We start from the raw sequence: 27,998 nt of genomic DNA, 5'->3' as shown, positions 1-27,998 counted from the left end.
CTTTTAAGTGATCTTTGAAAGCCAGCAAAGCCATCCATCCATCAATGCATCCATCCATCTTTACCTTAAAGAAGCTGCCGCTCCTGTCTGTGAGGCCACTGGGGGGATTCCCAGGTATCGAGCAGGAGGCCATGTTGTCTTCCTGTCCGCTGAACTGGGTAACTGGTACGTCTGGGTGCGTGTTTACGTCTGGGACGCCGTCTGCATGGGCTGGAGCTCTGTGGGTCAAAAATAAGCCTCAGTCCAGACACTTCAGCTGTGGTGCAACCAGAGGAAATTCCTGCTTTGGCCACAGTCAGTATTACAGAGGTGCTGGTCTGGTCTGCTAGAATGCTTTCACCGTGACGCTCTCTCCTCTCCCCCCACTCTCTCGTCTAGCTTTCTACACATTCATCTCTTCTTCTTTAATTTTCCTGCCTCCTCTGTGTTTGTTCCCCCTCTCCCTCACTCCTTCATCACAGATAATTGCCTCAATCCTTTTTTTATCTCATTCCAATCCTCTGCTTATTTTTGGCCTGTACTTCTGTCCTCTCATTACCTGTCTGTCCTGTTTCCTCCCTCTCTCACATTTTTACCCTCCCATTTTCCTATATTTTGTTCCCATGTCCTCATATATACATAATTAATTTTCCATCTTGTCCTCAGTTCCAGCACAGCTGCCCTTCTTTCCCGCCATAACAAAAGGTTTTAGGGTATCGGTTTAACTCTCTGTCTATTCTTCTATCTGTGTCCATTTGTCTCTTCCTCCTTTCTCTCTAGCCACTGTTAGGGCCGCCCTTCCCTCCTGGCAGAGGGTCACAGTCCTCGCAAACCAGGGGGATGCTCCATTTGTCCATCAGTCCCCACGTGCACTTCATCTCAAACAGGAAGGAAACCATCACCCCCCACCATCAGGCTGCGGGGGAGGAAAGAAAAGCACACTGACAAAGAGGGCCGGGTCAGGATAGCACCATTTCAGACAATCAAATGTGAAACTACTTCTAAACGCAGGGGATTTTTTAGCAAAATGGAAACATCAGTAAAACTCCAAACTGCCCACCGTGGTGAGTGTTTAACAAGGCACCATAAGAATATAATTGGGTCATGTCTGCTATATTTGCAGTGGTGCCATTGTCATGAAATAAAAGCTCCATATTGTGAAATTTTAACTTCAGCAATAAATCCTGACACATGGGCTTCCATTTTTGACTCCCTAAACAATGGGCAACAGTGTCTGGGTGACATTACTGTATAATTTCTATAGAAACAAATTACATTTATTTATATAGCACATTTCATATGACAGGCGTGGACTCCATGTCCTTCGAAAAAAGAAAAAAGAGGACGAAGAAGATACTAATGAACCACCCTGCCAAAAATCCACTCAAAATGATCATTAATAATAATAATAAGATATGCATTCATTAATATTTTCATATTAACAGCTTATCAAATGGCCATATATTGCAATGGCCAAGACCACTTTAGATGAAAACACGCCGACTTCCGCACGACGAAAGCCAGCTGACAGCCATTAACCCCTCAAACATTCTGTGGTTTCAGCTTCTCAAATGTACGATTTGCTGCTTTTCTTCCGTTTTATATTACTGTAATTTGAATATCACCAGGTTTTGCATTGTTGGTCACGCAAAACAAGCAACTTGAAAACATCTGTGATGGACATTTTGGCCTGAGGAAGATCTTGTAGATGGAAACATTGCCCTAAAAGAAAAGAGAAATGAACTATTTATTTGGAGCCTACAGTGTGCAGACCTGCTCTGTGACCTGATGGACATTTTTTCACCATTTTCTGACATTTAATAGACCGAATAATTACTCAGTCAATTAAAACAATTATGACGGATCACAGATGAATCAATTATCAAAATACTTGTTTGTTACAGCCCCAAAAAGCTGCATTAAAGTCATTGGAGTCAAATACATGCTGACTTCGCGACGTATCTGGTGACCTATAGAGAGACTATAATACTTCCTGATTGTGTCATAGTCTGGCGCGATGGTTTCATTTCCACAAACACGTTAAAGTGAGAGAACCAACGACACTAAGGGCTGGAGAGAACGAGGGAGAAATTAAAACTTGAACTTTACAAAAACTTTCCCACTGAGGACGTTTCCTAGAAATCAGCAAGTGATGATTCTGTGTCCTTCTGCTGTTGATTCTGTAAAAGATCTGACACCAGTGACCGTGCCAATGAAAACTCTGACAGCGAGGTAAATAATGCTTCAACGTGCATAAACACCAGAGCCTCAGACAAACCAGAGAGCATGCTGGGTATTGTAAAGATGACCTCTCACCATGGCAGCTCCTATTAGCAGATCCACTTGGCAAAACCAACTGTGGAAATGTCCTGAAAACCTTCACCCCCCTTAACCCCTGGCAAAACACTGCAATCACATCAAACTCTCAGCAAATGTAACAAGTTTGTCCTCAGTAAATGCACGTGGATCACTGTGTGTGTCTCTGTGTGAGAGAGCCTCAGCTGCAAGTAAACAAAGATACATCTGAGCATGCACTCCTCCCTCCTGGACCCACTGCAGCACAAAGGCACACTGTTCATAAGGTAAACACACAAGTCCACATATATTCACACATTAAAACTGTTCAAACCAGAATATAAGAGATTTACAGACGTAGTTAAAGATCCAGACATGTAAACACGAGTTAAAAAATTCTCCAGGTCAACAACAGACCCAGTGTGACACACCTCCCCCCGCTCACATACATACACAGACTTCATTCTGTTTTACATAATAGTAATAAACCAGACAGACAGCAGGACTTCATTAAGCTTTGTGGTATTTTAGTTTTAAAACCCACTCATGGTGGGACCCTAATTTTCTCCCAGTGGGTGTCATGCTAGCAGTGAGGCTGCGCTGTCCTATATCGGTGCTAATGAATAGCTTCAGTGTTTGATGGTTGTGAACACAGACATGTGTGGTGTTAGTGGCTCGTCTTCAGTATCGTTGATGTCAACAATAACAACATTTAACACATCATGGGTGCATATTGGCAGGGAATTAAAGCAGACAGTCAGCATTTTGGAAAATGCACTTTTTGGCTTTCTTACAGAGAGTTAGATGAGAAGATTTAATATCAGTCTCATCACACACTCAGCAATAAGCACATTTCTTATAATGCTGAACAGTTCCTTTAATGATATTTATGGGCAGATGCAAGAAACATTTTATTAGTTTCAAGCACTTTGCATCAGCATGTAACCTACACACAATCACAGTCACAGACAAGTGCCCCTTCTTTTCATTATGAAAGTCACATTAATTTCCATTATTTGACTGCTGATGGCAAGGCAAGACTTTGAAACAGTTTGCAATCAATCCTCAGCTGGCAGCACATTACACCGCTGGCATCACAGGCAGATTTATGTACTGCTGTGCTTGCAGTTCTGAAGGGCAAATGGTGAGCACATGCTGCAGAGACGAATTCTCTGTTTTCATGGGAAACTGTGGCACGAACTCATAAATGACCAAAGAAATACTTAATATAGCAACAACAACAAGAGAAGCTGAACCACCTAATGGTCACTAATGGGACATTCACAGCATTAACATGGTAGCAAACACTATTTGCTATGTAAAGATACAGTGGAGTAACGATGCTCTGAGCAGAGAATGAAGTCACGCTACCTTTGTGTGTTGTAATCTGAGCTCCTCTGTGGTTTGTTGTGGTGAGCCTGTCCAAACGCATGTGCATTTTGGTGCATGTGTGTATGCCACTGGCTAGCTCATTGCCGCTGTTTTGCAGTGTTCATATGGTGTTTACACTACCACTGACATCAGGACAGTGTTGCTGCAGAAGCATAGTGCCCCCCCTTCTGTTCCCCCCGGTTCATACTTTAACTCTATCAGCACTGTTGCAGTCATTCAGCACTGTTTATGATAATAGCCCCGTTAGCTGTTAGCCACCAGCTCAGCCACCTCCATGTTGAGAACTGTGTATAGACAACTAATATGCTGTGAATACCACACCACGGCTTATTTACTTTACAACAAAGCTCTCAAACAACATACCACAGGAGATAAGGCCGTCTGGATCAGTATCAACTTTTACACTACTTTTTTTAACCTGTTTTATTCTGTCCCAGTTTAACGTTGTTTTTATTTTCCTGGGGTTTTGTGTTTTTTTGTTTTCAAATGTTCTTGGTTTTTAATTTGTTAAAATTGCACTAATAGAGTAGTGCGGGGATGACGTTTATGTAGGCCAACCTGGTAGTTACTGTCACCCTACTTCCCTCAACAAAAAGTCTATGGAATTTTTTTATTGAAATTTTGGATTACTGCAGAAAATAGTGGCAAACAAAAGTTTATGATACTTACAGGTTTTGTTCAACAAGATAATCTCCAGAAATGAACATAACTGAAGCCTTAATGCAATCACCAGAGGTAAAAAGCTAACGCATGACTTTAACATGGCCACCACAACGAGGTTGTAAAGTGTCTAGTATGATGACGTTTTGAAGTCTTATTTAGCCACTTGTTAGCAAGCAGAAGCTTTTACATGTCTTTTAAAGACATGCAAAAGCCTTTGAATTCACAAGCAGGGTATTTACTGACGCATTTTACATCGTAGAACAAAATGTAACGTCTCCGTTTTTCCAGCAGCTTTGTGCTGCCAAACTTAAGTGTTTGTTAGTGACTTGTCATCGCTTTTCCAGCTACTGAACATGGGTATTTTAGGCCGAATCATGATCTTTTCCCAACCATAACCAAGTGGGGGTTTTGCCTGAAAATAACCACTGGTAAAAGCTTCAAAATTCAAAAGTGGGGTATTTACTGACACATTTTACACTGTAGAGCAAAACAGAAGAAAAACAAAAGAAAATATCTTAAGCTTGTGTTAACCACAGATCTTATTTCAGGCATCTAACCAAAAACCCGTTCAAAAAAACCCACTGACTTCAAGACGAGAGAACTGGGAGTACAAAAATGCTTACTCATTTTTGAGTTTTAGGGCTCATTCCTGTAGCTCTGTGGCTAACAGGCTGACGTCAGGCTTTGTGTTCTCCGGAGAACCATGAAAGAAATCATGCAACTGTGCTTTTTTCTGGCTGATAATTATGGCCTGGATCACTGTTTTGATACGGACATTTAATATGACTTGATACTGTAGGATTCTATCATGCACTGAACTTTAAAATTCTTAAGTTGAGCAACATCCCTTTTTTAAACGAGTACTAAGACATCCAACTTCAGACTGACTGCTGTTTGTTACTATTCCCCTTCAGTCTCTCTGTCCAACGTTGTAAAAACATATTCAGCAAACTTTATTGGTATTTCTTTAAACTGTTAGAACAACATGAAGTGCTGCTTCATATCTCAGTTGTGAGATGTAGTGAAGAGTGTTTGGCTAACAGGGCTCCATGCTGCTGTCAGAGCAGCAGAGCACAAGGAGGGATCTGCAGGCAGCTGCATAAACCCAATGCAGAAAGAACTCCCACACGTGGGTCATGTTATTGCCCTGAGGCAAACCAGATGATGGTGTGTGTGTGTGTGTGTGTGTCTGTGTACTTGTGTCCATAGGAAAGAGAGGGTTGGAAAGAGTGTATTTGACTTTAATACACTGACTTTACTTACTTAAAATGCCAAGGCAATTCCTTCAAAACTCTGTGTGTGTGTGTGTGTGTGTGTGTGCGCGCATTCAGCCGCAGAGCAGAATTTGGGTCAGTGGTTCTCTGTAAGTTCAGCTGAACCGACTGGCCCATGTTGTGTTGGTTAGAGAAGGAATCTGATCACTCACAGCTTTTTCGACTCAAGGATAGAAGGTCAGGATTACTTTCTTTTTTTTTCCATGATATGTTTACGGACCTTCTGTCAGTCAAACACCAGCCTGACCAACAGCCTAACCTCTAATCACAGCTTTAGGAATCTTGCAACAGCAACATGTGAGCGCTGGAAATCACGTCAAACAAATCAAACTCTCACATATAATAGGAACGCCACTGGACTAAATCATGGTGAGAAACAGGCACCAGCACCGCCCTGCCGCAACTTTCCACACTAAAGGTCAGCCGAGAAAAGCTTGGGCTGTTTTCCCCGGGCTACTCCCCTTTAAATTAGTACCAGGAACAAGCCAAGCATCCAGCCGGCCTGGGAGGGAGGTGGGAAATGTTTCTGCATAACTTCTGTCTCTTGATATTTAAAAGGAAGAGAGAGAGGAAAGATGATGTGCTGATAGCTTCCAAATAAACAGAAAGTAGTCTAATTACCATAATTACACCAGTGCCTGTTTTCGTTGAGTCATGGAGGAGATATAAAAGACAAGCAAAGGGTAAACACACACCGGAAAGTGGATTTAAATTACCTCAGGTCAAGCCTGGGTGTAGCTAAGACTGGATTACCAACCATGAACAGTGCCCTGCAGCCCCAGACCCTCAGGGGCCACAAAGGCCTCATGCTCACTGTGTGGCCATTAGACTGTGGTATTCTGATTTATCATAAATTTCTCCAAGTACCCTGCAAATATGCACCACTAAAGAAAAAAAAACCTTAAATGATAGGGTCTTCAACGTGCCTCCCTGCCCCAGTTTCTGAATCATATATATTATAATTACTACATTCAAGTTTGAGAGCAAAACCTCCACTTTTCTAAAAAAAAAAATACATATGGGGAGATCTAAAAAAAATATCCTGGATGCTGCACAAGATGAGTTTTTGACCTAGTTCCCACGTTGCAACAGGCAGCTGAAAATGCAGCTCAGTCCATCCAACCATCCATTTTCATCGGCTTATCCAGGGGCAGCAGGCCAATTAAAGCACCCCAGACGTCCCTCTCCCCAGAAACACTTTCAAGTTCCTCCTGGGGGACCCCAAGGCGTTCCCAGGCCAGATGAGACATGTAATCCCTCCAGTGTGTTCTGGGTCTGCCCCGCAGCCTCCTATGTGCACGAAACACCTCTAACAGGAGGCGCCCAGGAGGCATCCTGATCAGATGCCCGAACCACCTCAATTTACTCCTTTTGACGCAAAGAAGTGGCAGCTCTACTCCGAGCTCCATCCAGATGTGCAAGCTCCTCACCCTATCTCTAAGGCTGAGCCCAGCCACCCTGCAGAGGAAACTCATTTCGGCCGCCTGTATCCATGACCTCATTCTTTCAGTCACTACCCAGAGCTCATGACCATAGGTGAGTGTTGGGACGTAGATGGACTAGTAAACTGAAAGCTTTGCCTTCTGGCTCAGCTCTCTCTTCACCACAGTGGTCCACACACAGCGCCCGCATCACTGCAGAAGTCACACCAAACCGCCGATCCATCTCAGGCTCCCTTCTACCCTCACTCATGAACAAAACCCTGAGATACTTGAACTCCCTCGTCTGAGGCAGTAACTCATTCCCAACGTGGAGGGAGGAGGTAATCCACTGGTCTCCAGCAGAGAGGTCAAGGTGTGATGAAGCCAACAGAACTACATCATCTGCAAAAAGCAGAGATACACTTCTGAGGTCCCCAAACCAGAACCCTTCCTCGCCCCAGCTGCGCCTCAAGATCCTGTCCATGAATATCACAGAGTCAGTGACAAGGGGCAACACTGGCAGAGGCAATACCCACTGAGAAAGTGCTTGACATTACACCAAGTATACGGATGCAACTCTCACTTTGGTCATACAGGGACTGGATGGCTCATAGGAGCAACCCCAGTACCCTGTAATCCTGCAGTGTGCACCACAAAACTCCCCTGAGGTTTGCGGTTGTAAGCCTTCTCCAAGTCCGCAAAGAACATTCAGACCCTTCCAGCAGCCCTGCAAGAGTAAAGAGCATTTCTGCAAACCATGATTAAGTTACCTTTGTAAATTTAATACCTATCATACTTACGTTACTAAAGTTATGTAGTACTTTGTATATGAGCTGACATTGTCACTGGGAGGTGGAGGGAATGGTGGATGGTGCAAGACCTTGGCAAGACAGCTGCCAAGCTGCAGACCACTGTTCAAGACCAACAAACACCAGTTGCTTTTTTAGCGACCGCTGGCCTCTTTACCAGCGGCTTGTGTGCCATTGAACATGGGTGTTTTTCAGGAACCCTTCTCTGTTTTTCGAGCGGCTTTGTGCCACCGAACTTTGGTGTTTTTTAGTGACTTGTTGCTGCTTTGCCAGCGACTTTTGTACTACAGTTCATGAAGTACCTGTCCCAGACAAAAGATGATCATCATGAAAGAAATGTGGTGAAATCTTTGGTCATGGCTCTGAAACAATGGTCCTACTTCACACAATGAGAGGTTGAAGGATGGCCGTTATCACGATCTTGCGATCAAAGACAGCCTGAGATAACATTGTGACAGTGTCAGAAATTTGGGATGACCATCTCACTGCGTGATTGCTGCCACAACCTATGTCTACTAAACTTATGAGATTGCTAAAATCTCTTAAGGTCTGGTCAACTACAGTGCTGCTAAAAGTTTTTAAAAGTTTTTTAAAAGCCTTTAAACATGCATAGTACAAGTCACATGCAAATTACTGTCATCTCTGAGTAGACCAATTTATCCCAAAAAAAAAAAGGAAAATATGGTGAGTCACTGATTCAGAGTTTGCCTCTGGCACCAAAACATCCAGGACTGCCACTGACTGTATCTTCTTGCTCATTTCGTGGGTCATAACATAATCAAGGCACTTTGTATAAAGATATAACATCAATTTAGCCAAATAAACAGCAACTGATAAAACGCAGGGTTTATGTCTCTGATTGCCATCTTTGTTTGGATCAGAAAATAGAAATGCAACTTGGAAAATGAGTTTTTACCGTGCAGTGGATGAAGTATTTTTTCACAGACAAGTCTTTGAGGGTTATGGAAATACCCTTAGAACAGCCCTGTTTAGCTTAAAAGTCTGGTTCAAATAACTTTATTATTTCGGTTTATATTACACATACATGGCACTTGTGGTGCACTGACACCGATGGGCCCTCTGACCCTGCCTGCAGCTAACCCCCACCTTAAATTCTGATATGCTGCAAGGATGACAGAAGCCATATTTTCCAAGTATAACATTAATTTCAACAAAGTTTTTAAACAGATAAATAGCTCATCAACATAGTCTGAATTCATGCATACAGCAGATATTCATCTCAGTCAGCAGAAATAGAAAAAATAGAGCTCTGTCTGAGGTTTCTGCAGCTAAACAGTGTTTGATTTCATGCCCTGCTGCAGGAGGATTACAGACATCAGTGTTGCTCCTGTGAAAGCATTCAGTGTTAACATCCCCCACAGGGACAGTTTACTCTCACACCGGCAACTGAAGTGGCTGCTTCCTTGTCCAGCCAACATGACATCACTTTTTAGAAAACTGCGAAGTTCTCGGCTGTGCCTTGAACTTGCAGAACAAAGAGGTTTAAGGAGAGTTTACTTTAAATCAAAATATGAAACAGAAATATCTAAAACATCTCTCTAGGACAATGAAAACAAAAGCACCTGAAAGACAGCAGATGGCTACAGCAACTGTCTTTTAAGGTCAGTGTGGACGAAAACACTCTTCGTTCCAGAACCTGATACTGACAAGTTATTTTTCATGAAAATACCTTTCTGCTGAGCAGCATGTAACTAGAGCGCTTGTGCCAAAACCCCATGGTTTTGCATCGAAGCTAATCTCTGACAAATTCCAAAGCAGCTTAAATGAGGAAATTGGCCCCTTTATTACATCGATAAACATCAGCTCACTGCTCATTTGGAGAAAAACAGAGAGGGCAGCACGAGAACTGAGCCGCAGAAGAGTTGTGCTCGGTCAGGTTCAGACGGGTCTTACATATTTCCGAAGGAAAAATAGATCCCCTCTCTGAGAGCAGCAAAAGGGGGGAGATGCTGCAACATGTTGCTACTACATAGTTTCATCCACCTGATTACTCTGGGCACTACTCGTGGAATAACGTGTGTAAAATAAATGAGTAAGTGACTGTATTAAAGTGAACAGAGGGCAAAACAAATGAAGGTTTGACCTTTTCTTTCTGTTGAAGGAGGGTAGTCTGACTCTTTGGGAGAGCTGGGGATGATATTTTATTTATGTATCTATTTTCTGCACAGATTTATATATCCAGGGATCAAGCCAAAATATTTTAAGTCCATCAGCACCCACTGTGCGACTGTCTGTGCCCAATTCATTCAATCATTCAGTGACAGTAAAAACTGTTTATTAGGGCTGTCAGCCTTAATGTGTTAATCACGATGCCATTACGGCCCAAATATAAAGCGTAATTTCTTTTTAATTGTGCTAATTGCACGCTCTTATTTTGTCCTTTGACACACCCTTACTCATAGTCAACCCGCAGCAGCAGCAGCTTCCTGCTTCCTGCTGCCACAGTGACGGAAAATAAAGCCAACACTGTGCTTCTGAAAGGCTCATTTCACTTTAAAAAACTCCCAGACGCTCAGTTGTCAAGTCAAAAGTAATATGCACCTTGTGTCAAATGAAATTAAAATATCCCCGAAGTACTGTGAGTCTGAGCTACCACCTACGAGCTAAGCATAAAGGTGCAGCTAACCAGACTGACCAGCAGGCAACTTCATCACTTAAGTCGCAAAGCCCTACTTTGGAGTGTGTTTATTGCCACAGACGTGATGATGAAAATAAATCAAGGAAGTTAACTACAGCGCTTGCTAAATGGATTGCAACTGACTGCAGACCAGTCAACATCATGGAAGATGAAGACAAAGGTATAGAAGCACTGCTGGATCTTAGAACTCACATACAGGTGCTCTTTGGATACTTCAGCTGTACTATGTTTATTCCATCCTTGTCTGCAAGTCTCACTCAAAAACAATCCAAGGCACACTGTAGGTTTGCGCAAGAATTAAAGGGCCAGTGTGTAATATCTGGCATGGTTTATTGTCAATCTGAATCTGAATCTGAATATTCTACCCATTAATATGTTTATACAAGTGTATAATCGCTATAAAATAAAATTCGTTTGGAGGTCGCCATCTTGCGCCGCCATGTATGTAAGGCAGCCCGAGCGGACAATCCAGCCAGCCAGAGAAGCATTTCGCGTGTATAAATGAACCAACGAAGACAGCAGAAGGAAGGAAGAAGGAGGAGGAAACAGCAGAGTGTTAGTAGTTCATCGATAGAGAGTAGTGAAAAGTTTTTTTAGTTATAAAGTTTGCGAATGGACCACACTTACCACACAACAGGAAAGAATGAACCCGAACCGTCATCTGCGAGGAAAAGAAGACGCAACTTCACTCCTTGTGATGCACTCTCTGCAGCGCTTTTCCTCCTGATGATATATCTCCCCAACAATGGCAGCAGTAGCACCGAATCCCATTCTGTGCATTCAGCCTCTCTTCTCGCCCACTCAGCATCAAACACATGGAGTTCCTCATCTGTATGCTCCGGCTCAAACAGGTATGGCTCTGGGTCTGCTACAAGAAACTCTTCAAAATCGCGTTCAAAGTCGTCCATTGCAGCTACTATAGTCCGGAGATATTGCTAGGCTAAATAAACAGATGAGCTCTGTTTACCGGCTACGCTGTCAGTCAGTGTGCGGGCTGGAGATTGGTGGAGCAGAGAGGGGAGGGGTCCCCACTCGGTATGGTAAACGAGTACGTGTGTATGGTGTGTGTGTGTGTGTGTGTGTTACGCTAGAAGAGTCAGAGTTTGAGACGGAGTCTTTAACCCCCTGGAGTGTTACCGGAGTTTCTGGAGTGCTCAAATAAACGGGCCTTTTTCCCAAATGCTCCTCCGGTCTCCTGCTCGTGAGGGATTCATTACAATATCGTAACATGGCTTAGATTTCTAAATAAATATTCACCTCGTCGCTAGATAGACCTACTCCTGAAAAACTCGTGCGCAAGGCTTTTTGTCCCTACAAGGCCACCGTCATTTACCCGACGGGAGGGGTGAGCGAGTGAGCCCTGCAATCTAAAATTTGACCACTGATGTCACTGTTTTCAACCCATTTTACACACTGGCCCTTTAAAAGGCCTTTATTTTACATGGCAACATAGATTAAAAAGACCAACACGTTGCAACTCACAGGTCTTCACCATGGTCATAGTTACACTGTGTAAGCTACGTCAGGTGAACTGGCGCTGTGTGATGCGAAAACAATCGCAGCAAATAACAGGGGACCTTAGCCGTGGATCTGCCTGCTGCTTTTAAAAGTCATCGATGAAGACAAGCCGTCATCAGTTAAAGACACACCTTCAAGTGGGTAGCCATGTTTTAATGGAGATGCGAATCCCTGCCGCAGCAGGCTGATGGCCCAAATCAAACCAAGCCAAGCCGAGCCAGCCTTGACTGTCGAAAAGAGTTAATAGCCCAAGCTAGTGCAGCCTACAGTAGGTAGGTGAATGGCCTGCATCTTGATATGGAAACTGCACTTATAATTAGGACACAAACAGTGCTGTACATCAAATTCACAATAAAAGTGCTTCTCCTGACGCACTGAGTCAAACCAAGTCAAGCCAAGCCAGCACACGTGTATGGAAAAGCAGCATATACAACCTTTAAGGTACTGGGTGGAGAATAATACAGTTTCTTTCTAAGGGAGGGTCTAAAGAAAATATTAATAATGTGAGGGAGAGTCTTGTTCGATTTAAGAGTGAAATGTAAATTTTAGCCCCCCAGCCCATCCTAATTACTTTTGTACAGGCCTTAAAGTTATGCCAAACTGCAGTATAAGGCCTGAGGAGTCATATTTCCAAGATAAAATCCAACACAGTCTGTGTGCAGCCATGTAGGTTACATGTAGGCACTTTTTATATTATCTGTAGATGTTTAAGGGATTTGTGCAAAATAAGTAGCACAGTTTTACTTGACCTTAGAGAGCTGCCAATGTAACAAGATCCAGCCATCTGCAAGACCAGCATCAGCAGTGTTTATGCAGGGGTAATGGAGCTGCAATTTCCATGCTAACACCACTAAATAAACACATGCCACAGATAAGAGGGGTAGCCGCCTGCAGGAGACTGCAGCTCCACGACTGAGCTACTGAAAGCAAAACTGGTTTTATGAACTTTTTTCATACCAGATTTTTTACACATATGGAGCAGTGCATTCCCCTCTCATGTATCTGACTATCAAAGCATGGTCTGATAGCCTATGTTTAGTGGAATACATAATTTGCAACAGGCTCGATGTAACTTCTGTCGTGCTGTGAACAGTCCCTGCAGAGTCACTGTGGATTTTCAAATCAGTTTCAGTCCACTTTTACAATAACAGAGTGAGCAGGAACTTTTCTAAGCAGGTATGCAACTCTCTGCACAACACACACACTACAAACACCCTTCAGAAAACTTCCACCAAACTTGCAGTCTGTGTGAATAAACACTTCCCGTCATTCCCGCTGGTTAGACCCAGACATGATGTCCAGAGTGAATTAGTCCAGCGCTGCACAAACACACTCACCTTAAAGTCTCCTTCACCACTGAATCAGTGTATCAGTCCGGTTATGCTCCATGGAGGAAACTCGTGTCCACTGCGTCGCTTTGTTGCAGTTGTTTGGACACCGAGAAGCCTCACTGTCCCCGGACTCGGTGGGTTACATGGTTTAAATGTCTGACAGAGGCAGAGACACCGGGTTTGGATCACAGCACCGAGGTGAGACTGACAGACCCGGAGGAGGAGAGCTGCGGTAATATGACGCCTCCTCCTGATTGGCTGAGGAACAAATGCTGACTTTTACCCACACTTTTTAATTTGTCATGAAATGTTGACATTATTTTATTAAACAGATCCCATCCAAAGTCACTTTATATAGTTTTCACTGTTCATAAAAAACATGATATTAAGATGCTTACACAAGCCTCACAGTGTTGCCACATCAAAAACATGAGCAAGTATTACTGGAAATTTGATGAAAGGCCAACTATAGAAATATGACATAAATACACTTTAAGATTAAATATATAAATATTATTATAGATAAATTTTAAATAAGTATTAAAGGTCTAGTGTGGAGGCTTTAGTGACATCCAGTGGTGAGTTTGCAAACTGCAACCAGACTGCTTATAAAGATGGACAACGTAGATTTTGATAATAGATATAAGTCTATTATCTGATGGGAAGGGCCTATTGTTCGTGTACAGGGAATTCTTATCTATGTATAATTTTTCAGTAACCCCTAAAGAATTTGGGGGCAACAGGCACTGTAATGCTTCTTAGAAATGTTATTAGACCTACACCCAGATCTGTACCTTTCTTCAATGCAGTTGACTCCCCAGTAGGAAAAATTTGTTTCTCGCCATGCACCCCAAAATAATAATAATAGAGCTATACATGCCCTATTTCCTATGTCTCTATTCCATATGTCATGACATATTGGAATCAGTTTGTAAATGATACATATTGGAAGAAGGTTCGGATGCTTCCTTATTACCCTGCCAATCACTATATGCAGAAATACAAAAAATGACATTGACACAAACTGCTCTTTCTGTAATGACCAGTCAGAAACTGTTATACACCTTTTCTGGCACTGTTCTCACATCAAGGAATTCTGGAAGGACTTTTGCAGGTTTATCTTGGACCATATCTCTGAAGACTTTACATTATTGTGTGAAAAAAATGTGGTGTTTGGTTTCCTCAAGTCCCCAAAAAATGAAGACAGATCTCTTTTATAATTAACGTCGTCATGATTCTGGCAAAAAAAAAAAAAAAATCCACAAATGTAAGTTTAGTAATAATAAATTTCATGTTGGTGTTTTCCTGCAGAATGTTGAACATTATATGAAAAAGGCTGTTAGGACACTTGACATCTGTAGGTCTTATAATATCTTTGTGTCATATGGCATCCCCCTGGCTTTCTGTTATTGTTGAGTTTGAATACTCTCAACTGTGTACTGAGTCCTTTTTACAGTGTTGTTTAAATAAACAATGATTCTAAATGTAATAATGATAATAATAACAACTAGATACCGGATGCCAACCTGATCACAGTTTATGGTTGAAATGTGTTCATTTATGATTAATAATGTAGTTAGTAGTAGTTTAATATGGCAACAAATTTGACCACTTTTAGCAACAGTGAAGCGCTAAGACACTTTTAATTAGGAAGTACTTGTGTGAGAACATTGGGACTTTATTATTGACTCGTTTGAGGACATTGGGACTTTATTATTGACTTGTTTGAGGACATTGGGACTTTTCTATCGTCCTGTTTGAGGACACTGAGATTAAGTTAAGTTTTTTATACTTATTGGGTTCTACTGATCCCAAATAGCTAGAAGAAATTAAAAATGTATACCAAACAAAAGTTTGGGTCTCAGGAGGATATACTGGAAACAAATAATAAGAAGTGTGTAGATAACAAGGTTTTGTCAGTCTCTCCTAAAATGTAATGAAAAATATGCTGAGTACACTGTATGCGCCACTTTATTCAGGGTTCTCGCAGATCCTTAAAAAGTCTTAAAGGCATTGAATCAATCAATCTAAAAATTAAGCCTTAACTGGTGTTAAAATGTCTTAAATTAATCTTGCCTGACATGGAAAGTAGGATTTTAGTATTACAGATGAGGCTCTGTGTATTTTATGCCAGAAGTTTCTCAAACTTGGCACGATGGGAACCAAGGCAGTGGAGTTTCACATGCAGAATGAGAAACACAAAACTGCTGAAAGAAAACTCGCCAACAAGCGTCAGTATTTATGTGAAACCCTCGTCTCTGCCACAAGATAAAAAATGTCACATTTTACGTTGCAATAAACATCTGGGAAAAATTGTCTCTAACCCTGAGAAACTGATGTCTGTTCTTTTTTTTTTTCTTTAAATTTAGTTACCGTGGTCTTACATTTCATTCCAAGTGGCAATAAAAGGTCGTAAATCTAACTTTACTTTGTGGAAACCCTTTTATTGTGATGATAACTTGCTGTCCAAAAAAAAGGAAGTCAATGATGAAGCCATCAGTTCAGCGAGCAGCTCATAAAGACATGGGAAAGTGATTTGTGAATGTAAATCAGTTTATTGCAAGAAGACCACTGGGAACAAGGCCAACATCTTCGTCTCTCTCTCCGGCTCTGAGCTCTGCCCAGAGGTCCTCATCAACAAAAATGAGGATTTACAAACAACTGGAAAGACATGAGCATAAAACGACATTAATTAGCTGAAAACTAACTGTTGTAGGCCTACATTCTAAATACAGTATATACCTCAAATATAACTGCTCATCAGAAGTTATTCCAACATCTGTGTTTCTAATAGCATATCCCTCTGATATGTACAGCATAATCAAGACAGTGCCTTTTGATCTTGGAAATGCATTAAAATTACACACAAAATAATCTGAATTATGAGAGAGGCATGCAAACCGACCAGTATTTATCTCTATGTAGCCTACCTGAAAATATACCCAGACCACTTCCTACTGAGTGTAAAGTAACAGCCATCTGTGAAGATGTAACACAGCCCTACAGCACTCTCTTGTGGCTGCAGGAGGAACACCTACAGAGGACAGCTTTTTAATTAATCAGCAACTCTATTAACATGAGGGTCCTCAGTGAGAATCCTTCAAGGTAAAAATAAAATACATATCTTCCACATTTTGTTTGAACACATGCTGAAACAGAGTGGCAATACTGTTGACATAAATGGAGTTTTGTTGGCTCAAAGACAAGCAGGAGGATGGCCACGAGCGTTGGTTTTGAAGCCTCAAATACAAGGGATGGCACAAGAGTTAAAGCACTGTGTTAAAGAAACAATATGTTGTGAAAGTTCAAAGGGTTGTGTGCCATCAGTACGCACTTCCTCTTTATCTGAAAGTGAATCTAGCACATCCATGAGTCATCACCAGCTCAACACACAAGGGGGTTAGCAACTTCTTCTACCCGTGTTAGGACCAGTGACAAAGGCTTTATTTACACCTGGTATTGACATGTGTCTTGGGTGATCAGATCAGAGTAGAAAGCTCTAAGTACAGGTGTAAATGCACCCAATGAGTCCTCCATGTCTTGAGATCCGATCGCTAAGACCACATTCGGAGGTGGTCTGGGCCATGTATGGCCACATTCGTTCAGCAGGGTGTAGGCTAATGTGTTCTGGGCCACACTGAAGGACCGCCTACTCAGCTGCCGTCTTGTGCGTAGGTGGAAGAAGGAATTTGTTTGTGGGAAAAGGCTGGGCACACTCTTTAACCCCATGGGAGCATTGGCATATGACACATGTGCAATGTAAATGGAGCTGCGATGTTGGAGAGTTACAGCAGGCGGCACTAGAAATAAAGTAACAGTGTCCACTCAGGTGTTTTTCGGGTGCGCTGTTTTTGGCAACCTTGGGTGCGCTCGGCCTGACAGAACTTTTGAGAACACTCAATTGGATGGCAGCAGATATACAATACAATGTTTGCATATGCAAGCATTTGTTTATGGTCTTCTATTACCAACTTTTTCAATAATTAAAGGATATAATTCTCACCTGTATCTTTATTTTTCATACAAAAATATTCTGACTTAAGGCCGACTGCTCCTAAGGCTGCCCCCTTGTTCTATGACAGATCGCCAGCTGTTGAGCCTTTCATCAAGTGCAGACTAGATTTCCATGCGCATGTATTATACCCTACTGGTATGATGTAATATGAGGCCGTGACTTCTCCTCTTTTTAAAATCCTTGGAAGAACCCACAACAATTAAAGAAGAAGAAAAAGAAGAAGAAACTACAACAGACAAATTGATTCTTGTAGACGGAGTCTGATTTCCATTTGGGCCAAAGAGTACAATGGAAACTGGACGATCCACATCGCAACTGGGTAATTTATGGTGAGACACCCCAGGTGAAAAAGCAGTTTCTCATGCACTGGTCAATTTTTAAATTTTGGGCTATTTTGCTTCTGTAAAGTCTTCTTTTACACAAGTGGAAAGAAAACTTCCTAAATACACATTTAGGTTTTTATTTTAGTTCAGATTTCTGCGCAAAAAGCACATATTTAATTAGATAATATGTTGAATATTTAAACATTAAATTTCATAAAACTTTTAGTACATAAAATAATTCTCCTAATTTAAGTAATAAAATGGGAAATTTCATGGCGGAAATGACAATGTATGGAATTTTCCACTCTTCTACAATATCCCATTCTGAGTATGAGTTAATGAGTGAGACAAGGGCCATGGATAAGGGATAAAGAGGGTTAAGGAAGTCCTGTATCTAGACTTACTTTGTCTTTTTTTTTTTTCATTTTATTTAATTTTAATTCCCCTTTATTTACATTATTCACATTTGATACTCCGATGTCTTGCCTTGTTTACATGTTCATGTTTTTCTGCATCTGTGAACTTTTTTTTTTCAAGACTGTTTTCTGTAAAATGAAAAGAGCGCTGACACTGCAAAATTATATATGTAATTTCATCTTTGGCTAAATAAAATACTAGGGAAAATGTATGGAATTTTGCAATACATATTTTTAAAGGTCGTTTTTTTCCTCTCACTGAGCCAAAAATCTCGACTTCAGTCCCACCTACATTCACCAGACTTTTCAGTTTTATTCCTATCTATATTCTGAAGGTTTTATAGAGGGATTTTTTTTTAAATATATCATTCATACCCTGATTTATGGAACATTTTATTCCTACAAACATGGCAAAAAAAAAAATTATGGCTGCTGATGATATTTTCTGGTTTATGGAGTGATAGAAAGATATATCCAAATTCCCTCTGTAAAATCCTTTGACTTTAATATGACATGTTATGAACCTGGCTTTATCTAATGTTCATGTATTCAGAAACGTATGCAAATTAGCACATATTAATTATATAATGCTTCATTTGCATATTTAAACCTAAAATGTCAGAAAACTTGTGATACAAAACATGTGTCTTACTGTAAGGACTTAACTGGGGAAGTTTCATGGTGCTATCTGTTCACCTGGGGTGTCTCCCCATACAAGGACACATTTGGTCTTTGTGAAAGGAATGATGTATGTCTTTATTTGGATATAGGGTGGGGAAGTAAGATCTGATCATAATTGGCCATTCGAAGTGCATGTGGAGTTGCATTCAGACACACTTAAAGTTTTCCACCTGCGATCAGATCACCCGAGACACACACGTTAATACCAGGTGTAAACAGGGCCAAAGATTGCATTTTCAGTCCGTCTCGCCAAATCAGAACATTTCCGTTTCAACCCCGCCGTGCATCATCGGCAAAAACCTCTGTGTTCGTACCAATATACAAATGTTGCATTATCTTTCCAAACTATACAAAACTTATAAATTATAAAGTTCTATTCTTAAATATAAACAACATCAAGTCAGTTTCCAGTACTTAGATTATATATTAGGTACAGTACATTGTACAGCTCCGTCGTCAGAGAGCGGAGAGCGTTCCATTTAATACACTGTACATGATCCAAAGGGCTGAAACTGGTGGTTAGACATGATCTTTGAATAAATTAATTCATAAATAAATCATGATTATGTCTTCCCAGTAACAGTGATGTCCTTGGTTCCCCTCGAGACTGTCACATGCACTCACACACGCACGCACGCACACACACTGTGCACTCGAGCTGGATCTTAAATCCAAATCTAAGACTCTTACTCCTATTCTAAAAATACTTTTGGCTTTAAGAAGAAACAATGTTATACTCAACTCAGAGACTAATTTAATATGTACAAGAGGTCTACCGTCTAGAGGGAACTTTAAAGTCAGTAGTTACATTATGTTTAGAGTACCTGTAGACGCTTTGCAATGATAGGCTAATATCTCTAATCAATAAAGTGACAGTGCTGGATGTCCCTTGCAGGCAGATCCCTTTCCTACATGGGGAAAATAAAGCCCGGATCTACTCAGAAATGCCTGTAGAGAGACAAACAAACAAGAATAGACTCTACACGTGTGAATAGTGTTAAATATCTAGATTCTCTCTATCAGTGCAAAGCTAGAGTTGTGGCTAGTACAGCATGCTGTGTCGGCTGGTACCGAGCATAGGAGACATGTTGAAGCGTTTTTGAGTGTATTACTGGCAGACCAGATCCCTAAAGTAAAACGTACAATATTGTCACTGTCGCTGGATCGTTCAGCTTGGCAAGACTGATCCAATTGTGCATAAGAGAATCCCATATATCAGCTAATGTTAGTACCTATATAACCCTCAAATATATACAGAGAAAGTACTTAAAAATACCTTAATCGTGTGCTTATATCCAAACTTGTACAAAGAGTAACAAACAATCCAGCTAAAAATCGCTGTTAGCGCAGGATTCCTCTCTTTCTGCCAGTCAGTTACAGTAGCAGCAGCTTCTTCACCAACAGTAGCCTAACCGTCGGTGTTAATACAGTTAAGTTTACTCCAGCCAACCTTTCAGTTCATGAGACGATTGGCAGCATATCTCTGCTGCTAGGACTTTCTTATCGCGCCTCCTGTCCGGCCCCCCCCCCCCCAAAAAACTTGCAGTGTCTTCTGTCTTCTGTGTATTGCACCATAGATAAATTACATACAGCTCTACTTTTTCTATTTGAAAAAATAAAAGGTAGGACTTGGTTTCAGGCGCCGAGAAACTGGAAGCCAGGTGAGGTTTCTCCTCCGTTAACCGGGGGAAGAAGAAGAAGACAAAGAAGGAGGAAAAGAGGGAGGTCAGTGGATGTCTGGACACATGGGAAGGTTGACGAAGATGAAGACGTTGAACTCGATGAGGATGGAGAAGCATAGAAAGATGGCGTACATGATGAGGCAGGCCAAGCCCAGCCGCCAGTCCAGAGTCCATTTGTTCAAATGGACACCAAGAACCTGCAGAAAGAGGAGAGAGGAACAAATCTTAAGTACAGCACACAATAAATCAATATGCTGAGCGATGAGCATGGAGGTTAGACCAATGGGAGAGACTGCCGATGCCCCACCACATGACCTCAACTGTGATCTTTATGGTTGGACTCAAAGCTGTAGTTGGAAGGGACTTGAGTCAAACCAAATACACAGATTAAACAAATATTTGGTAAAAATATTGTATTTTTTACAAGCACAAGCATCGTCTGTGTAAAATGTGTCAGTATCGTACTGGTGATGAAGGAAAATCCTCATCATTTTGTGATATGCCAGCCTTACTCCTACACAGAGTTCACTGCAGCGACACAAAACACAATCCCGTTGTCCCTGGCAGCCATACTGTCCACAGGGATTAACAGCTCGTGACTCACTGCTTCTACGAAGATTCAATTTTCTTCCATCGGCTTGCTCCTTCCTCAGATTGTAAAATATCAAAAGTCAGCTGAGATGGAGAACTTGGCTTGTACTGGAGATGGTGCAGGGACTGCTCATTGTTCAGAAGGCTTATAAGAAGTCCCAGTGGGGGCTACTGGGGCCACACCACCCTGAATACACCCCATCTCGTCTGATCTCAGACGCTAAGTAGTGTCAGGCTGGGTCGGTACTTGGATGGAAGACCACCTGGGAAGACCCAGCACTGTAAGCCATGTGAAACTCTCAATCACTTTAAACTCAAACTGAAACAGTTTTTTTTTTAAGGAATCAGTTACGCATTCATTATTAATGTGGTGCTTCCTATTCTATGATGCTAATTATGTATTGCAGTTTGTGCAACAGCTTGTGTTGTTGTCTTTTGTATCTTAATGCCCAGCTAAGGCCTAAACGCTGTGATGTGTGGCATGTATGTATGCTACATACTTGTCCCTATACAAATAAACATTAAATAAATAAATAACTGAATAGTCCAATGACTTTTTAAAATGTGAATGTACACAGTGTAATGTTTGTGTGTTCAATCATAGGGCTTTTTTTTTACTACCTAATGTATTGATTTTAGTGAAAAGAAAAAAAAACATCCATTGCTTCAAAGGGCTATTTCTCTGAATATACTCTGCACACTCTCGCAAATAGAAGCACATGGTTAATTTTAATGCACCATGACCTCTGCATAAAAATTAGCCAGCCGTCTGCTTCTGTTTGGGAGACTATTCGTATGACTTACTCTTCTAACTGCAGCATACTGTATATCCAACACACACTTGTCATAATGGTGGCAGTGTACTTAAATGTAACCTGTTGAGGTTTTGACTTCTACTGCCCTGTGGAGTTCTTTGTTTATGAGCGGGTACCTGTTTTTTTGTTTGTATTATGTTTCGTGCACATGCTGTCCATATAGTACTACATGAGCCCCACCTCCCCCAAAGGGGAAGTTATTATCATCACTCCCTGCTCCCTGCTTCACTGAGCCTCATGTTTCCTTGTTCATCAGCCAGAATGTTGGTAGGGATATTTATACCCCATATTATAATCCATGCCTAAGGTTGGATTTAACACCAGGGTGTCTGCAGGTGTCACTGTGCGTTGCAACACCCAAACTACCATATAATATAGTATGCCAAAAAAAGATTCAGTAGGCTATGTCCCAGTGTCAAATGCAGTATGCCAAAAATACCAGGATGTTTTACTACATCCGGTCCGATTTGCAGTATGCAAGCCAGCATGCTTTTGTGGCTATTCTGACCCACAATCCTCTGCGCAGCGGACGATGCGTCACATCAACTGAGCCGCAAACAGATGACAGCTTGACCGCTCACTGACAGGTGATTGACAGCTTTCAGAAGTCACAATGATAGATGACAGTGCATTCAAGTTACTGATGACCATTCGATTAATAATGAAAGGAATATTAATTGTTTAACTGAGTAAAATAATCATAAATATAACCAACAAAAATGGCACAAGTGTTAAATAACAATGACAGAGAAATGTATAGCCTCTGCAATTTCAGGGAAATGTTTGTTGCTGGGTAACCGTCCCGTTTGCTTGTTTACTATCTGATCATGAAAACATATTACCTCTGCCTGCATAGTTTCTACTTGATGCATGTCTATAAACTGTATGACAGTCCTGCCATTATGAGGCGAAGGGAAAATGCAAAGTAAACGTCCTTCATTGATCAATATTATGTGGTGGGCCACATTTAGTTAGTTTTGAAAGTCAAGACGAGGGCTGTTTAAAATCGGCCGGACTTTGGACGTGCCTTGACAAAAAGGAATTGAAAGATGGATGAATAAATATTAAATAAAATGTTTGTGGCAATTTATGACATCACAAATTTAAATTTAAGACTATTACATGTTTGTTAAGGGCTAATCTTTACTAAATGGACTTTAAGACATCTTAAGCTTTGTTATGGAGTTGCAGACACTCTGTTCAAAACTACAAAGATGTTGGATGAAAGTGCGTCAGCTCCATGAATTGCTTGGACAACCCAAATTTAGTTAACTGTAAAACTCTTGTACTTACTGTGACAAACACTGAGGCTAGCAGGAGTCCAACAGAGAATATGAGTCCTCTGCTATTAAGATGGATCTGAGGAGACAAACACAGAAATTACAGTGTTTTTTCATGTGGGTTAAACTGTCAGGGTTCATACATGGCCTTAAAATGTGGCTTTGTAGAAGAAGGAAGAAGGTTGTCCTGATACACAATCACATCCTGTATTTATGACTTTTATGACACCTTTTCCAAATGTCTTTCTCCCATGTGAAAGTAATCAGCAGGCCAATTAGCACATAGTATCTTCTCAGTGTCTGGTGATAAACTGTCCAGCGCCCCAACAAATACTGTGTGAGTGTATCTGTGTACAGCTGTAGTACAGACTATTGTTCCCGTCCTTCATAAACACAGCTCTGTTCTATTCTGGTCTAAGTCCAGCAGAATCTCCTCTGGCTGAGCTGAGAAGCACTCACGATGGAGCCGTAGTCGATGCAGAGTGTTTGCAGCGCCCAGGGCAGGCCCAGGCCCACCAGGATGTCAAACACATTACTGCCTATGGAGTTTGAGATGGCCATGTCTCCCAGACCTGAGGCAAGGAGAGCAACACTGTCAAGGTCTGTATACAGTCAGGAGACGAGTCAATTATGACAAGCAATACTCCGCTGTGTAACACCACTCCTTCTTTTCACAGCATTTCAGCTTTCTTTCACTCATCACAGATATTGATTTTAACTTCCTGCTCGTGTGTTTGTGTTTGTGTGTGTGTGTGTGTGTGTGTGTGTTTACCTTGCCGTGCGACTATAACACTGGCCATGCAGTCTGGGACACTGGTGCCTGCTGCGAGGAAGGTGATCCCCATGATTACGTCTGGAATGCCCAGAGTGAAGCCGATCACAGTCACCTGAAACCAAACAGATTCCTGAACATTTTCCATTTCAAACACTTTTCCAGACTCAAATTTCCAGACTTCACAGAGGATTTTTTATGTCCATATTTGGCGTCTGAGTACAACTTACAAGCCTTTGGAAAGCTTGCATTTACCCAGTGCCAGTCCACACTCCAATAATCCACTGTCAAACATATCTGCCTAAAGGGGAAGCAAACTACCCAGTGCTACTTATACTCCTATTATTTTTCTTTAAAGGTATATTATGCAAGAGTTTCCTAACAAACAATGTATAGAATAATGCAGAAGTAATCCCTCTCAATCATCACTTATGACCCGCTAGATGTGTGGCAGTGTATTTTTCTGCAGTGACTGTACCTCCGCAGCACTCAGGTTAGTTTGGGGCTTTATAAAAAGGTAGCAACCAGGTGCCAGACCAAGCAGAAGACATCCATGAGACGCAGCAGTGAGAAACACAAATATGGTGATGCAAAACACCAAATGAGAGTGGATCTGGGATTGGCTTTTACTTTTCACTTTGGCTGGCGAGCGTATTAACTTAATTTAATTTAATTTTATATACTTTATTAATCCCCGAGGGGAAATTCAATTTTCCACTCTGTTGTCAATTACACACAGGTCCGAACACACACATGCACAAACTGGACCTATACATGCACTAAGTGGAGAGATGTCAGAGTTGGCTGCCCATGACAGGCGCTCCGAGCGGTTGGGGGGTTCGGTGCCTTGCTCAGGGGCACCTCGGCAGTGCCCAGGAGGTGAACTGGCACCTCTCCAACTACCAGTCCATATTTTGGTCCGGACGGGGACTTGAACAGGTGACCCTCCGGTTCCCAACCCAAGTCCCTATGGACTGAGCTACTGCCGCCCCAACAACAAAGAGTAATAGAAAATCCTGTACAGTATAATTTAACATATTGAATAAATTATATTATATTATTTTATTTTTTAGTCTCATTTATAAATAAGAACCAAAAATGAAAAAAAAAAAAAATCTAATTTTCATATTGTCTGTGCTGGCATGTTTATTCACTGTGTCCATGGAAACGACACTGAATGTAGTCAAAAAGGTTTCCTTATGTAGAAAATATATTCTGTTTACTTTTCTGATTAATGCATCACTGCATAACTCATAAATGTTCAGACGAGCTTTTTATTTGTTTTTTGTCACGAGCACAAGACAGTGAAGGAATAGATGCATGTCTTCTTCTGTGTAGCGATACAGACGGTGTGTGTAGGTTGGTAGAAAGAAAATAGTTCCTACATGAAACTGCTCACAACAAGGTCTGTGGATTATCTTGAGTAACTGGGTCAAGATTTATTGGAACTGAGTGCCATCTAGTTCCATTATATTGGAGAAAAGTCAGACATCACTACAGCCAATATCTCCAACAATTAGCAACTCAGACCAGAACAATCTGGATTTATAAATAGCACTACAGGTAAGAGGAAAAATATGTATTTTGGATTTTGGGTCAAACTGCCCCTTTAAGTGAGAGTGGAAGCTGCTGTGTGCTCTCTCTGTGCTTTCTTTATGTTTTTTGTACAGTTCCTAAAACTAAAAGCCTTAAAGGACAGTATTTTAGGTGGCAAATCTAACATTCTGTCACTGTCAGGATGTGTTATCAGGGTGTTAGTGGGTGAGACCGACTGCACTGACCATCCAGACCATGATGTAGGAGAGGCCAGCGATCCAGATGGTGGCGGTGAAGAAGGAGACCATGAACCATCTCTCCCAGCGCCGCTTGCCACAGTTGGGCACGGTGAAGAACAGAAGTAGGGACAGAGGCCACATCGCGAGCCACTTCAGCTTGTTGCACGCCCCAGCTGGAGGAAGACGATGACAGATATGATGATGGCCTCAGTGATGGAGCTTACAACAAGCATTCATTGACAGTGATCATTTAGTGTCATCTGTGCTGTACCTGGAACTTTGAAAGGCACCAGAGGGCCCTGACTGTCATCTTCTCCCTCTCCCTCCTCGTCATTCTCATTGTTCTCGTTATCTTCGTTTTCATTCTCTGTCTCGTTGCCAGACTCCAGTCGCTGAAGTCTGCACCTCCCGTTCAGACCCTGCTCAGCCCCGCCCATCCCATTCTCTAACCCCCGCCTCCCCTGAGCCCTGGCTGCGGAGTCAGAGTCGCCGTTGGTGATGCGGTTGACTCGAGTCTCAGTGGTGTTGATCAGTCTTTGTCTCTGGAAGTGATAAAGAAAATTACGGTCAGCTATGTTAAGCTATGACTACAACACTACCATTAACACATGTGGACATTTTGTATTGCTGTTGTGTAGCATGACTGGTAGTTTGTCAGATCAATCTGGAGTCCCAGTTAACTCCCATTTGTCCCATTTGTAGAAATCAGAAACAGCCTCTTATATTTGTCTGAAGCAGAAGTTAATGTTCTTTTTTCTTCTCTTATTTAAAGCCCAAATTTGGCTGTTTGGTTTGGATTAACGTCCAGACTGTAGTGTGCAGCAGACAGGTGCCTGAGAGAAAATGTTGGCTGTAATATCCAAAAGAAAATTAACATTCACTCCACTTGTCTTCTGTTGAACCCAGACAGGGATATTTAGTTTGTATTTATGCTAAGACTCTGCTTTGGCAGGGGTTTTTTCAAAGTAACTTAAGTCGACAAAACTTTTTCTTCAGGGTAGCTTTGCTGTCCTTTTATAACTTTTCCAAATTTTTAATAGCTTGCGGCATGTGATATACACAACTCAACATAGAGTCCAACACATTATGTGAGTTCACGTGTAGTTCACGTGCAAATGTACCTCATTGATGAGCATCCGAGAGGCCATGGTGAGGCGGGTTCTGGGGGAGAAGTGACTGGTGATCATGATCCTCATGCCAGCCTCGGAGAAAGACAGCTGGTGGGGGTACGCAGACAGCAGCTCATCCACCATCAGCACAGACGGCTTACAGTGGAAGTTAGCTAGAGAGAGACAACACACACACACACACACACACACACACACACACACACACACACACGTTCATCTGACTGCACTGCTGAGTGTTTACTCCTTAATCCAACCAAAGGCACAATCAGTCATCAGTCAAAAATCATGTGAAAGTGATTTTGAAATATATTGCTAACGATGTCTTATGATTGAAAGACAATAAGAGAATTAGCCCCTTGCTGTTGTACGACTCCAACAGCAAGTCAAGCTCCATCTTGTCTCTCCAGACTAAGACTTGACAGTACATATTGATATCGTGATATGAGACGAGATATCATCTTAGATTTAAATATTGTAAAATAAGTGTTGTCTTTTCAAGGTTTAAAGGCTGCATCACAGTAGTTATGAACAATATATTTGAGGGCAGAGATGCTAAAAATGCAAACACTGGAGTTATGTTCTGTGAAGGACATTAAACGCAACTCTCCTGCTCACAAGGAGGATTAAAGGTAGATATACATCCATCTGCACCAGCTGTATCCTGCCACTATCAGCTTGGCTGACAGGCAGACTGCTGCATTGCTCCGTAAAGTCTCCTTATCGTTGGTCCAGTAAGCAAAAACATGCTGGTGGCAGCCACCATGCTAATAAGCTGTGGTGTTGCTGAGGAGCAGGCGTTCAAGTGAATATGTTGTTTATAATCACATGACTCTTACTATGCAATATTTCAGACAGAGAGCAGCAAGTGATAAATCTACACTGTGTGAACAGGATACAGAGGAAAGTGGATGAACATGCGGGCAGCTGACATTATATTAAATTAAAAACCATGTTGTATGTGATCTATACTTTAACAAAAAAACTCTCTCGCACAGTCTAACTTGCAAAAATAATGATTTTAATACTGCAACATTTTGGTGCCTAGACCTTCATCAGGCAAACAAGGTCAAGCAGTGTTCTGCCCGTCCCTTTCCTGCGCACCTGTTTGGAAATATACGTGTAAGTATTTCTTTGTTCAGATGTGATCCATACAAAATGAAGAAAAGGGATTTTTCCC

The 27,998-nt window shown here is 41.6% G+C and overlaps 2 protein-coding genes across 3 annotated transcripts in view; both read right to left on the bottom strand.

The window, feature by feature from the left end:
- LOC117255490 (ras and Rab interactor 2-like) overlaps window positions 1–13,534 on the bottom strand; it is a 49,840-nt gene extending 36,306 nt beyond the window's left edge. For both annotated transcript variants that reach the window (XM_033624456.2, XM_033624455.2), the window contains exons 1-2: window positions 13,348–13,534; window positions 65–218 (exon numbers count right to left, since the gene is read on the bottom strand). In XM_033624456.2, coding sequence (XP_033480347.1) covers window positions 65–133 — 69 coding nt within the window. In that variant the 5' untranslated portion in view covers window positions 134–218; window positions 13,348–13,534. The remainder of the gene's footprint in view (window positions 1–64; window positions 219–13,347) is intronic.
- Window positions 13,535–19,180: 5,646 nt separating this feature from the next.
- LOC117255852 (sodium/potassium/calcium exchanger 3-like) overlaps window positions 19,181–27,998 on the bottom strand; it is a 79,456-nt gene continuing 70,638 nt past the window's right edge. Inside the window, exons 11-17 of the mRNA XM_033625068.2 lie at window positions 26,813–26,973; window positions 25,963–26,233; window positions 25,698–25,864; window positions 23,917–24,031; window positions 23,604–23,716; window positions 23,158–23,223; window positions 19,181–20,655 (exon numbers count right to left, since the gene is read on the bottom strand). Of these exons, the coding sequence (XP_033480959.1) occupies window positions 20,503–20,655; window positions 23,158–23,223; window positions 23,604–23,716; window positions 23,917–24,031; window positions 25,698–25,864; window positions 25,963–26,233; window positions 26,813–26,973 (1,046 nt within the window). The 3' untranslated portion in view covers window positions 19,181–20,502. The remainder of the gene's footprint in view (window positions 20,656–23,157; window positions 23,224–23,603; window positions 23,717–23,916; window positions 24,032–25,697; window positions 25,865–25,962; window positions 26,234–26,812; window positions 26,974–27,998) is intronic.

This window comes from Epinephelus lanceolatus, chromosome 3, assembly GCF_041903045.1.
Source record: "Epinephelus lanceolatus isolate andai-2023 chromosome 3, ASM4190304v1, whole genome shotgun sequence".
In the NCBI taxonomy this organism is placed as follows: Eukaryota; Metazoa; Chordata; class Actinopteri; order Perciformes; family Serranidae; genus Epinephelus; species Epinephelus lanceolatus.
Note: the sequence above shows the minus strand (reverse complement) of the source record. Positions and strands in the feature narration are given on the sequence as shown.